This window comes from Kryptolebias marmoratus, linkage group LG10, assembly GCF_001649575.2.
Source record: "Kryptolebias marmoratus isolate JLee-2015 linkage group LG10, ASM164957v2, whole genome shotgun sequence".
Lineage (NCBI taxonomy): Eukaryota > Metazoa > Chordata > Actinopteri > Cyprinodontiformes > Rivulidae > Kryptolebias > Kryptolebias marmoratus.
The window spans coordinates 17,196,207-17,209,547 of NC_051439.1; the positions used below are offsets into that span (position 1 = coordinate 17,196,207).

General features: G+C 38.3%; 1 protein-coding gene across 1 annotated transcript; it reads left to right on the forward strand.

The window, feature by feature from the left end:
- The first annotated feature begins 2,567 nt into the window (after positions 1 to 2,567).
- On the forward strand, positions 2,568 to 9,135 carry bsdc1 (BSD domain containing 1). Its single transcript, XM_017431697.3, has 11 exons — positions 2,568 to 2,637; positions 3,100 to 3,154; positions 4,366 to 4,482; positions 4,586 to 4,753; positions 5,576 to 5,630; positions 5,843 to 5,958; positions 6,042 to 6,110; positions 6,716 to 6,800; positions 6,888 to 7,376; positions 7,479 to 7,582; positions 7,671 to 9,135. Exons 1-11 carry the CDS (start codon positions 2,627 to 2,629, stop codon positions 7,698 to 7,700), a joined length of 1,299 nt encoding a protein of 432 aa, XP_017287186.1. The 5' UTR covers positions 2,568 to 2,626; the 3' UTR covers positions 7,701 to 9,135.
- Positions 9,136 to 13,341: the final 4,206 nt, after the last annotated feature.

Here is a 13,341-nt window from a genome sequence, read left to right on the forward strand (position 1 = left end):
ACAGGTGGGAATGGGAAGCAGAACACATTGAGGAGATTAGTGGGGATCGGCCTCCTTTTGCTCGAGGTAGATAATTAGAGACACTGACTTGTGCAAAAGCTGGTGTTTCCTGATTGACACCAGATGGTGTTAACCCACAATGTGGCATCAGTGGTCTGGAGAGTCTGCACATGTGTGTGCGTGTGTGTGGGTGTGAAGACTGTGGTGTGTAATGGATATGCTTCTTAAATCATACAATATGGGCATGTCCTCTGTGTACTATTACGGTCAGCCTCTGCTGTCATCAGTGTGGTCTTTAGCATACGTTCAGCAGCAGTGGTAGCACTAGTTTGAGTTTCAGTGTTAAAACACTCCAAAAATGTTATGGATTCAACAGTCAGAGGAAAAATGCACATTTTATGTTGTTTAGAATTTTACAAAAACATATGTGCAATACATTTGAGCTGTCTGAACTAGAGGTTTGAAAACAATGTATCTCAAAAAAGCTTTTTTATAAAAAAGTGTCAAGATTTAAGCCCTTGAAAGTATTTTGCTCAAAATAATGAGGATATTTTAACATTTTCCACAACTTCAAGTCATCTTTGTAAAAAGAAAAATCCACATGAATTATAATCCATAAATTAGGCTTGTTCTATTGAAAATTAAAAAATGTAATATTGCTTCATTGATCCAGTAATGTAGAAATAGAAAAGCCAGATTTTAGTTCTTTATTGTAACTAAAATGGAAAAGAACACTGCGGTCAACTCTGACAATAGAAATACCTTAAATGTAATATTTATATTTTGTCTCATCTCAGAGTTAATAATTTAATTTACTAATAAAACATGTTTTTTTCTTATTTAAGCAGATATGCAAAAATGAAACAATTAGAACAAAAAAGCCTTTAATTACACACACACACACAAAAGCTGTGATAGAATTACACATTCCTCTTTTGTTCGTTTAATGTCCTTGCTTATGTAGACAGATGGATAAGTTAACTGCTTCAGAAACTGATCAATGGAGGACTTTTTATCCCAACTTGGCTCAGTTCAACCTGCACTGACAGAGTTAATTAGGGGACTGAAAGACCCAATTAAGGGGATTGAGGAGCCGGACAAGGGAGACATATTGGAGGACAAACGCACACATTGTGCAGCGTCTGGAGAAAGGGGAACTTCAATTAAGAGAGGACCCACTTCCAGAGGCTTGTTGCCTGTTCTTATTCATTTTGTGCTTGATAAAGCCCCCCTACACCTTCTTCATCCACCCAGAATACTGATGAGGGGAAAGCACAGCTGCTTGGGGTCAACACACATTTCCAATATGCTGAGCACATTTGCTCGCATGCACGTCCACAGATGTACAGAGGGGAGGAGGAGACTAATGACTGGATTCAGGCTGAGATTGCTAAATGCTGATTAGTCGACAGAATGACTCAAGAAGAAAAGCTTTGGTCTTGGCACAATTATTTAGTTCTATACACAAGTTGTTGGTTAAATTGGTTGTAATAAAAAAAGCTCTTTGCATATATTTGAAATGTTAACGTTCCTCATGGAAAGTTTGTTCTTGAGATTGTCCTTCTTTGTTGTTGTGTCCAACAACCATTTCAAAAGCTGCACTAATGCAGACCTTGGTGAATATATACACACTGAGGGACGCTCATAAGCTCCTGAGGTTTTAATTCTACAAGATTTGTCACATCTTTGCTAAAGATATTTGACCATAGAAACGTTGCTGCCAGTAATATGTTACTGATGTTTGCACTAAATGAGTATGTGCTGACATATGGTCTGAAAACGAGTTGCTTATGGCATTGGCGTTTCATTGTAAAAGTGCATTAATAGCTAATTGCCTGGCTTGGATTAGATAGCTTTCAAATATTCTAAAAACAGGATACAATGTTTTGTAATTACCATGATTTATTGAAGCATAAAACAATACAATCTGATTTAAATGATTCTGAATTACTTTAGAGTCAAATACAGACATTGTTGATTATTTTTTGTGTATAAGAGGATTTTTTTTTTCACTATATTTTTCCATTGAAGTTATATGCTTTGAATGGTTAGTTTTTAGCTTTGCTCAGTTTTGTGGTGTTTTGGTTCATAACACCTTTCCCTAAACTAACAGTAAAAAAAAAACAACTCAAATAATATGTTGTGTTTTTATTTATTTATTTGTTTGTTGCAGATTATATTTTTAAAGAGGCCTAAAATTGTAAAGCAATCACTCAAAACTGACAAAAACATTAAAGGGAAGTGTGAATTTGTTGACTAAAAACAAACTTAGAACTAGTTTTTCTATTTTATTTTAGATATGATATTGACAAAATTAATTTGGAACAAAATCTTTAGAAACTTAATTGCCATCTTCACTTGCTGGAATAGGAAACTTAACTTCAAAATATTCTTATTTGTTGTTGTTGTTGTAATACGTCAAGATAACCAATTTTAAAAATAGGGAATGCGGTGTTTATGTCTTTATTTATTTAGTCTAATCGTAACTTTATTTCATTTCACCGTTAGACCGCCGAGTTGTACTCCAGTCCAGTTGGTGGCGCTGTCGCACCAAAGCGCTCCACGCCATCAACCGCCATTAAACAAAAGAAGAAGAACTAAATACTGATGATGTCATCGTGTGAAGATGGCTGAAGGGTGAGAAGGAAAATACTTTTTGTTTTTATTCACTTTAAACCAACAAATAACATCGATTTCTATCGTGCGCTGTGTTTTTTATTGTCTTGTGTGTCTACTGAGAGTTTGTGAATATTTTGTTGTAACTGTTGCGCTGTGCGGCTTTTCGGAATGAGTTCAGGAAGTGTATTTGTTTACAAAAACATAGCATTGATAGCGTTATTTTAGCCTAGTTAGCGCTATCATAAAACCTCTTAAAGCTTGAAGTAATAAGTCTAAGGCTATATCTACTTGTGGTTTGCACCTTTACCTTTTTTCTGTTGCGATATTTTCCTTTTTTCTCGATGACTGGTCATGTTTTTTTCTGCCAGCTGACGTTAGCTAACACGTTATCTCTCTCGGCTGTGTGACAACAGAAACATGTCAGCAGTTAAGAGTCTATAGTGCTTATATCGTCTATGTTTTAATATGTGTTGAACACAGAGAAGCTTGGTGGGGAGGCTGGCTTCAGCAGAGTTTCCAGGCCGTCAAAGACAAGGTGAGAAAGGCGGTTTTACTCCAAGGATACGGCTGTATTTGTCTTGGTATTCAGATGAGGATTAGTTGTTTGCGGTTTAAACTTTATAGCTGATCACGGTTTTCTATCTGAACAGACGGGTTGATCTGCATTTTTCAGGTGATTGGCAAGAATAAAACCTCCCCAGCATAGAAATACATACACAGGAATTTGAACTGTGCAACCTCTATTTTTTTTATGTCATTAGTTTAGATTTATTAATTTAATTTGAACATGAAAGATACAAAGAGACAAAACAAATAAAATAAATAATTAATAAAAAATAGAAAATACACACTATTTACAAAGTAACATTGAAAATTTAAATAAAAAGTAAGTGATTTTAATATTTTCTTGTTCCTGATTGTATTTAACGTTTTGTCTCTAACTTAATTTTAATTGCTAGTAAGTACACATTATTTTATTTCAGGTCTGGAAAATCTTAGGCTGTGAATATTTAAAAAAATATATTTTTTGTGTAATACCCAATTGTGCTATCTATGAAGAACTTTTAAATGCAGATGGGTTATTAGGTCAATTTACTGACAGTTCAAGAAGATTACATTATTTATTACAGAGGCTTTTCATACAAAAAGTACATAACTTTAATAGCTTCTTGAATTTCCTAAAGCAAAGGCAATTATCCATTTAAATACTTTTCTCATGAATGTTTTTCAGTGCTGTATTTTGTGAAATAAAAAAATCTGCTTCAATGGCAAAACCACAGTGGTGTAATTTTTACAGCACTGTTAATTTGATGATAACAGAATCTGTCAGATTCCTTAAAAAGCTGATTGAAGACAAATTACCCTACACCTTATGTGTATGCTTGCCTGTTCATGTGACTGCAGCAGTTCAGGCATGTTTTTGATATGAATGGTCAGGCAGCATGTTAGTACAAAGTTATAGTAAAATCTGTTTTCTGATCCACATGCTTGTCTTTGAGCTGCATTGACAAGATAAAAGTGCTGCCTTCTTTTGTTTTGAATCCTCTAAAAATATGTTTGCATTCTGAATTGTTGTTGTCTTTCTCTGGTCACTGATATCTCCATACTTGATCCCTTTTTATTCTGATGTCCAGTTATCAGTTCAGTTCAAATTCCTCATCTAAAACAATTTCCTTATTGGCATAATAAAGACAGTGTCTGACATTTATTTGTTTATGTTTTTTCATTTACCTCTCTGCCCTGCAGTCATCTGAGGCCTTAGAATTCCTAAAGCGAGACCTAACTGAGTTCTCTACAGTAGTGCAGCATGACACAACCTGCTCAATTGTGGCTACAGCCAATGCTGTCAAGAACAAACTTGCTGTAAGTCATAAAGTTTTCGTTTATGAATGTCTTCCACATAACACCCCATATGCAGATTGACTTCGTTAATTCACATTCTGCACACATTTGTCCTCCTTTCCAGGTGGAGGGGTCTTCTGAGACGACAGAAAAAGTGAAAAAGAGTCTGTCTAGTTTCCTCGGGGTGATAACAGACACTCTTGCTCCACCGCCTGATAAAACGATTGATTGTGATGTAATCACATTGGTGGCGACACCAGCAGGAACCACAGAGGTTTACGATAGTTCAAAGGTGGGTACAAAATCAGCCGAAGTATAAATTTTACAGAAAAATGTTTGACAGAACTACTAAATGATAAGATTGTTAAATACCAGAATAATTTAAACAATGTGATGCATAATGGTCTTGTAACAATGCTTGCTGGTTAGAAATGGTATTAAGTTTTTGTTGGAGGGCGGCAGAACTTTTACTATTTCATGTACTGTAAGGATGTGAGGTGACAGCTTTACCCCGATTTGTATTATTATGTGCATATTGTGCATGTATACCACATTTTCTTTATTTTTGAATCTTGAGATCCTTTATCTCCTGTTTATCTCCCACAAGGTGGCTGTAATTCATCTAATTTCAGCTTGTTCTCTCAACACAGAACACTATAGTTTGTATTTTTAGCTGGATGGCTGTAAAAGCTACTTATTTCAAGACTTACTGAGCTGTTACTGTAAAGAAAAAATGCCCTTGGGGACCACAATTTTTATGATTATTGTTTTTGTTTTTTTTTCACCAGTGTTTCTCTTTTCGTTGTTTTGGCAGTAAGGCTTGATAGAGCTCTCAGTTATATGGTGTAATAAAACCAAAAGCAATAAAAAAGGCAAAAAGGAGTCTTTGAAAATCTTGCTTCATCTGGTATTTCTCTGCAATCAGCCACTGATCTGACTGCAGTCTTGTTGAACTCCACCCCTGGCAGGTTCTGTGCAAACATCGGAATCAAACCAGTGATGGCTGGTTAAATGCAAACTAATTTATCTGAGCAGTGTCTTTGGGCAGGTTTTAAAGTGATTTTTTTTTCAGCCCCTAGTTTGTTTGTGAAAATAAAACTGTCTGTTTCTGCAGGCTCGTCTCTACAGTTTGCAAGCTGACCCTGCTACATACTGCAACGAGCCCGATGGTGAGATAAAACACAAGGAAGGAGTTTTCTTCCTGAAACATTTTCTTAAAGATGTTAACTTTGATTTGTTAATGCATGAGCTGTTGGTTTTTGTTACTGTTCATTTGTTTTTTTTTTAGATTGTGTTTTGCTTCTCTTGTTGCTTTATTTTCTCAGGAGAATACTGAAGAATCAATGTTACATTTACTTTAATTTTTTTGTGTGCTTCCTAGGTCCTCCTGAGCAGTTTGACACCTGGCTGTCCACTTTCAGTCTGGAAGATAAGAAAGGAGAAATCTCCGAGCTCCTGGTCAACAGCCCGTCTATACGAGCGCTTTACACCAAAATGGTATCGCTGGTTGTTTCTAGCCGTTTTAGCTCTATGAATTCTCTCTCTTTTCTTCAGATTAGAAGCTTTTCTCTTTTCTGCAGGTGCCAGCTGCAGTTTCCCATTCAGAATTCTGGCAGAGGTATTTCTACAAAGTCTTCCAGCTGGATCAGGTACAGTTGCCGGATTATTCTGAAGTGTTGAAGCTCCTGAGCTGCTGTCAGTTCATTTAACTATTTTGTCTCTTTAGTGCCACCTGCTGGCCAGCTTTTAACTCACTCAGGAGTATTAATTCACATAAGATGATCACAATTCTGCCTGGAATCTAGTGTTATAAGCTATTGAACAATGTTTTATTTCTTAAATCAGGATTGCTAATATAAAGTGTCACTGTTTGATAGACTGACTCTGTAAATGGGAGAATATTTTAACTTTAGACCAATTTAGGAGACTGTATTTTGATCTTATGTTGGCTTGAATTAATCAAAAAGTCGCTCCAATATGACTTCTGTATCTAATCAGTCAATAAGTTCTTTATCAAACATTATTTCCTTTTAGTTCCTAATTACCTAACCCTACTTGTACTACATTTTTTATTATAGTGTTTGATTCCAAACTGCAGAGTGACTGTCTTGTTTCATTATAGCTGTCATGGCTATATTAAGTCTGGAATGGTTCATTTGTGGCACAGATTAGCATAAATCTTCATAAAAATCACAACCAGAATTTTCACATATTTAGGATAGTAAAATGGCAGTTTTTCTGTGATTGTATGTAGGAGGAGGCGAGAAGAGTGGCTCTGAAGCAGAGGGCGGAGCAGAGTGCACACACAGAGACCCTGGGCTGGGAGGAGGAAGAGGAGGGTATGTGGCGACAGTTTGAATCTATTTAAGTTTATTTTAAAAATCGTCCTTTAGTCATCTTTCTGGTGTTTCTTCTCTTACTTTCAGATGACTTCCTTGGTGCCACATCATCATCTCAACTCAACATCACTCCCCCGTCAGAGAGCGGTTCAACCCACCTACCCGGCTCCTCGGCAGCTCCTACAGAGGCGACTTTGCTGAGCCCCGTCCTTTCTCCAAACGAGGAGCGTGACGCCACCCTCTCTGTCAGCAGCGACAGCGTCAGCCTGCCAACGCAGGTAGAAGTGCAGCCTCCGCCGGCTGCCACAGAGCTTTCCGAGAAGCTAACAGAAGCAACCTTGGAGGATGTTGCTGACAAGAAACGAGACGAGCAGAGTCCCAAAAAGAGTGACGTCCCTCGCGAGAACAAAATAGAACCTGCAACACATCAAGAGGCCACTCCAAAAGGGGCGTCGGTGCAGACCCCCGCCTCTAAACAACCGGAGAACGCAAAAGAGGAGGGACCGCAAGACCTGAGAGTGTTTGAGCTCAACTCTGACAGCGGGAAGTCTACGCCCTCTAACAATGGCAAGAAAGGTACACAATCAGGTTTATTAATCTCACTGTTCAAGTAGAAACTGAAGCAGGTTTAGAAAGCAAAGGAAGAAATTACAAGATGATCATGTTTTTCTCCTCCAGGGTCCAGCACCGATGTGAGCGAAGACTGGGAGAAAGATTTCGACCTGGACATGACAGAAGAGGAAGTTCAACTGGCTCTTTCTAAAATAGATGATTCTGCAGAGGTTGGTATTTAAAAGGATGAATATTAATGTCTGAAGTTGAGCTTGTTTCTTTAACTCTTTCCTGTCTTCTCTCCTTTGTTCCCACCAGCTGGATGAAGACTGGGAGAACTGGGAGTGAGAGCCTCACAAACAGACTGTCTCGCTATTAAAAGCTAGTTCACGGCAGATGAACCATGCTTCTCGTGTTTTAACTCTTTGTCCACTCATGTCATGATTGTCAGTAGCAGATTTTCTGCCTGATTTGGACTTTATAAACCTGTTGAAAAGATCGGCGAGAAGACCAAGGCAATAAGAATTATACTGCTTTGTCAGCTGTCAGATTTAGTGCAGATGAACCTCTAGAGAAGGTAATAACTCAGATCTCTGAGTAACCTCTCACTTAGAGCGTTTATGACACCAGTATGTGACACGTTGCGATCATTCTGACCTTAAAGCTGAAGGACATGCAAGTCAGAATGTTAAAATTTCACTGCAGCTGTGGGAGAGGAGCTGTTTTTCTTTCATTAAATCCATCATATGTTGCAAGTCTGTTTGTTTGAGGTTCATGTCTTAATTGTGGGCTGCAAAATAGCCATAAACTAATGCTGCTTGTCACCTTTCTAAGATGGAAGTGATTTCTGAATGATGATCGACTCGTCTCCCTGTCTTTTCTTTTTCTTTTTACATTTTTCATCTTTTATTATGCAAGCAAATCCTCAGAATAGAAAAAAATCTATATTTTGGCCTTCACATTGCACTTTTCAGTTTTGGATTCCTCTTAACTCTAAATTTAAGGCCTTGTAAAAAAACACACACCGTAGTGGGACAATGTTCCCCAAAGGCTTTACTTCCCCGTTCTGTCATGTAAGATTGAATATATAGGCTTGTTGCAGAATCTGTTAGTTTCTGTCACTTTTAAATGTGTCACATGAGTTATGATTGCCAGATTTAGGTCGAGGGAACTTTATCACCTGTCGTTGAGTTAAGAGATAACGTTTGACTTGGAGAGAGTTCAAACGGGTATTTGATTTATGAGCTGAAATTTGAGGGTAGTATCTCTCTCTTTTTTTTTTTTTGTAGAAATGACACAGTTATGCGTTTTAGGTTCTTCTGTTGGTTAGAATAGCTCAGCAGACTGTGTGCCAAGTAGATCAAGAAGCAATCTGAGCACACTACATTCTTTTTTTGCTTTTCTTTACCCCCCCTTCATCATCTGTACCTTCTCTGAGAAACCTAGAGGTGTAATATTTATACTAAAATAAACGCTTAATTATTGTAATTTTGTGCTTTTGATTGCATGTCTGTGCAATAACATTATGCAAAACATTGTGCAGATGGGTACTGTTGAGTTGTATGTTTTTTGGCTGTTTTCCCGGTCCTTGTGTTCAGACGATGTGTTGCATGTCTGTAATTTTTCGGCTGTGTATTTCCCTCAGTTTCACACGTTGAGCTAATCAGAGCTGTTTCTGCACACTTCTGGTTTCCAGAGCTGTCAGGTTCTTTTTTTTTCATGTCAAGTATTTCACTATATTTCTCAAATGATCATGAGCATTAAAAGAAGAAATCATGGCAAATAGGATTTGTGTCTTGCATTTTAGAGCGATACGGGATGACAGGTTTACCGACCAAAGACACAAAACGCAGGTCTGTTTAAACCGAACTATGCTACTAGTAGTAGTGCCATTAATTGGGTATTTGAAGATGCCATGCAAATAAAGTAAATAAAATAAACTTTTAAAAAGGTCATAGTAAAAAATGGAGTAGACATTTTAGTACAAGAGGTCAGTTTGACATTTAAACTAGTGACTTTTCGCTGTAGCTTCAGTGCTGTCTGTGTGCTAAACAATAGAGCCGCTGTAGTAAAGTAAAAGAATAGTTTTTTTTTTTTTAAAAAGCAAAAAACCTTTGTTTAGGTTTTATTGTGAGTTTGTGGTCATCACAAGTTCAGAAATAAAGGCCTAGCATCCTTGAAGGTCTGCATACTGCCGCCTTTAATGTCAGAGTTTTATATCATATCTTGTCAATAACTTGGCTATTACCACACCAGATTTTAGCTTAATGTCTAAAATCCAGCCTTGTTTGTGTTCCTAAGGTTAGCTGTAACATCCATTTTAAATTCAGTGGTTCTCCAGTAATTAAAAATTACTTTGAGCCCGTTTTGTTGAAATCCATCCAGTAGTTTATGCATTATTTTGCTAACAAATAACAAACTGCGTTAATATCAAGGTTATAAGCAAATATGTGGCCAATGAACTGGACTTTAAGTACATGTTGTGAAGGACTCTCAGCTACTACCACATGGGATTTTAGGTAATGTAAAAGTGACAAAATTATAGACATGTTTTGTTGTTTTCTAAGGTGAGCTGGCTCCAGCGACCATCTTAAATCCCTCTAGTGGTTCATGAGATATTTTGCTAACAGAGTAGAGTTGGATTCAAATAGTTAATGGGGAAAAAATAATAATCAAAGATCTTTTGGCGGCAGGCGAATAATAAGAATTGAGTTGTAATAATTATCTCCACCACCAGACGGCGCTGTTGCTCCACCTTTGGCTCCTCGGTCTTCACCTGCCACTCCTTTTCTTTCCGCTGCAGCATCCATGTCACAAATCTCAATGAGCCTCATGTTTGTCTCACACAGCAGTGTTCTTCATCAATCCCCACTGTTACTTTAATTTATCTGGACGTTTTACACCAAAACAAAACAAAAAACACCTATCTTTTTAATGACTTCCCCTCACTGGTTGCCTCGTGGGAATAGAGAGTGAAACCTGTAAGGGGGGAGTGTTTTTGGTGGCATCAGACGGGTGAATGTAGGTCACAGTGGAGGGACACCTGTGCAGCGTGCTGCCTCTGCAACATGGATGCTGCTCCTAAAGATGGCTACTGTCTGGGTTTTCTCTTTTTTCTCCACACAATAGAATATGGTGGGTGTGGTTTTTCATGAGGAGGGGGTGTGATGATGATAAAACACAAGGAGACGCATGCTCATCAACCCTTTGTCACTGTCTTTGAAGAACATTACACACAGGCACACTTATCTCTGAAAAGCGCACATTTTAAAGGGTTAGTTTGGTCATTTTTGGCATGATGTTCTGTCAAATAGCTATCAGTAGCTTATCAGTCGGAGAGCATGGGGTGTGGACAAAAAGGCAAAAGTCTTCATCCAGGCTAGGCTAATGTCTCCTAAACGAAGGCCCATTTTAAATTGTTTTTCAGGCTTATAAAACAACTCTTTCTCAAAAATGGCATACTGGTGTAAAAAAAAATCACTAAAATATATTAGCTAATAATAAATTGCTGCACTTTTGCACAACACGGTTTGTTAAGTTTTTCCTCAACTGAACATAGATTTTGAGAAAACAGCAACAATCTGAATGAATGGCATCAATTAAAAGTGCAGGGGTTTTATTAATGTTCACACCAGCATGTTGTTTTTGAGAAAATCTTGTCTTATAAGCGTGATGAGCATTTTTTTAAAACTGGCCTGGACGAAGACTTTTGCCCGTTTTGCCAAACTCCTTGTTTTATGACTGATGTCACAGCTGGTTAGACACTAACAAGTGATAGCTGTTTGACAGTGCATCACCACAAAAATGACTAGACCATTCCTTTAAGTGTGACTAACAGAATTTCCCTTTTTTTTTCTCTCTGTCTAAATTTGTGGTGATATTCAGCAAAATTCATTAGTCTCAATATTTTAGGGCATCAGTAATTTGAGTCCTGAGAGATGTTTCTGTGGCTGTAATCCTCTCATCGACCTCTGTTTATTCAATAATTCTGCTCTTTCATCCTTGGGCCTGAATGGTAATGGTTTGCGCACATGCTGCCCTAAGCGGACCCCAAATAACACAGACACCGTATACGTTACATTCTTTCTTACTCTGTTCCCACTTGGAGGCCTTAGTCAGCAGAAAGGCTGTAAAGGAATTTCCTGTTGTAGCCCACTGCTCCCTGCGCCTGCTGTTGCCTATGTGTGGGCTTTGCATTACCGCCGACTCCCACCAATGTCATGTACAGATCATTTCACTGAGGACAGACGCTGAGGAGAGGAGGGGGGAGGGTAGGGGGGGAGCCAATCAGACTGTTGAGAGAAATACTTCTCTCCCGAGGATCTCTGCAGCTCCTCCCGCTTCCCTTCATAACCCATCCTTGACCGAACTCTTCCTGCTTCTCCTTCTCAATTTGAGTATGGTCAAAGATGCAAACCAATTTGAAGAAACACACAAAAATGCGATACACACGGAAAGAATCTGGATGAGGTAATTGTCTTGAGAGCGAGTATTCTTCTCAGCACCCTAAAGGGAGAAACCCTGTAACCTCTCTGCCTTTCAGTAGGCACAAAAGACTCCCTTTGAGGGAGGAGGCAGCTATGGAATGTGTTACCAGGGTTTTCTATAGTGACTGGTCTCCAAATTCAAGCCCAATTCAAGCCTATATGTGTGTGTGTGTGTGGATTAGTTTTCGGGCCTTTATTATAACATTTCATGTGTTCTCTCTGTCTTAAAGGAGCTGGCATCCGAGTGTGAAGTCTAACAAGTTTGTTCCTGTAATAAAAAGAGAAAATACTGCAAGTAAGCTAAGAGTTGATGCATCACCGAGCTTTGTGGGAGAATTAAGAAAAAAGAAAAAAAAACTTCTAAAGGACTCTTGAGATGCCTCAGGATTTTTCCATGACAAACCATCGCCTTTCCCAACGTGGAGCAGTGGGAACTGGCTACTTTGTTTGTATGAAGTGCTGTCTGGGAAGAATGTGGGGTTTAGTCCGGGAGGGGACAGCTGAGGTGGGGGGGAGCACGATAACTCCCACTCCATTCAGATTTATGGTGAAGACAGAGGGGCTCCTTTGGATGGATGTCAAGGGACTAGCAGAGCGCCGCCCCTCTGTTCCAGGGCAGCCAAAGCAAACGTTGAATCGACCAACCCCTGGCTATTCTTTTCAGCCCTCTCTGTCTTTCTCCTCTGCTCTATCATATGGGAAAGTTTGCAGCAGTCGTTCTGTAAAGCTTCTAACACATATGGTGAGCTCATATTTCAGTTGTGTCACAGGGGTTAGTGTGGACTGTGGTGACTGGTTTAAAAGTTCATTATAAGGCAGGGTTGAGGGGGTTTACCTTGTTGAGGTTTTTGGAACGTTCAGTGTAATTGTCTTAATGACATGTGCGAGACAACAGCTTTTTTATTTTATTTTTTCATACTTATGTAGTAAATGTGAAGTCCAAGCCATTTTTTGAGTCTGTAGTGAGTTGAAATAAAATCCATCATTGGAGGAAAGGTGTTGCTTTCAGGCAATCATGTTCTTGGCAGTGTGTTCTAACTTTGTGGCCAAGTGATCAGTTAAGCTCTCACTAAAGAAATTGTTTGGCATCATCAAGAACATCTTTTGCTTTTTGGCCTATTTTTTGTCCATCAGGTTGTTTTATTATCACTCATGGGCAAAGGAAAAAGGGCAATGATGTTTTTACTCATATCTCTATGTGTGTGTGTGTTTGTGTGTTTATTTGTTAGCAAAATATCCCATGAACCATTTGACGAATTACAATGAAACTCTCAAAAAGTAATCATTGGACATACATCTGTAACTTATTTAATTTTGGAGTCAATTCAATTCAAGATGGCTGCCATAGCTAAGCAAATTTAGCAAATGCAAAAATAGCTATAATTCAGCCAGTACTACAGATATTGTGTTAAAAATTGATGTGATAGTAACTGAGACAATTCACAACACATACTCCAAGTAGTACAAGTTGTGCAACATCTTTGCCTAAAACGTTGGCATTA

Bases quoted from the DNA above. Each gene is read 5' to 3' on its own strand.
- bsdc1 (XM_017431697.3), top strand. The intron at 6,111-6,715 runs GTACAGTTGCCG...GATTGTATGTAG, and splicing joins AAGTCTTCCAGCTGGATCAG to GAGGAGGCGAGAAGAGTGGC. The intron at 7,583-7,670 runs GTTGGTATTTAA...TGTTCCCACCAG, and splicing joins AAATAGATGATTCTGCAGAG to CTGGATGAAGACTGGGAGAA.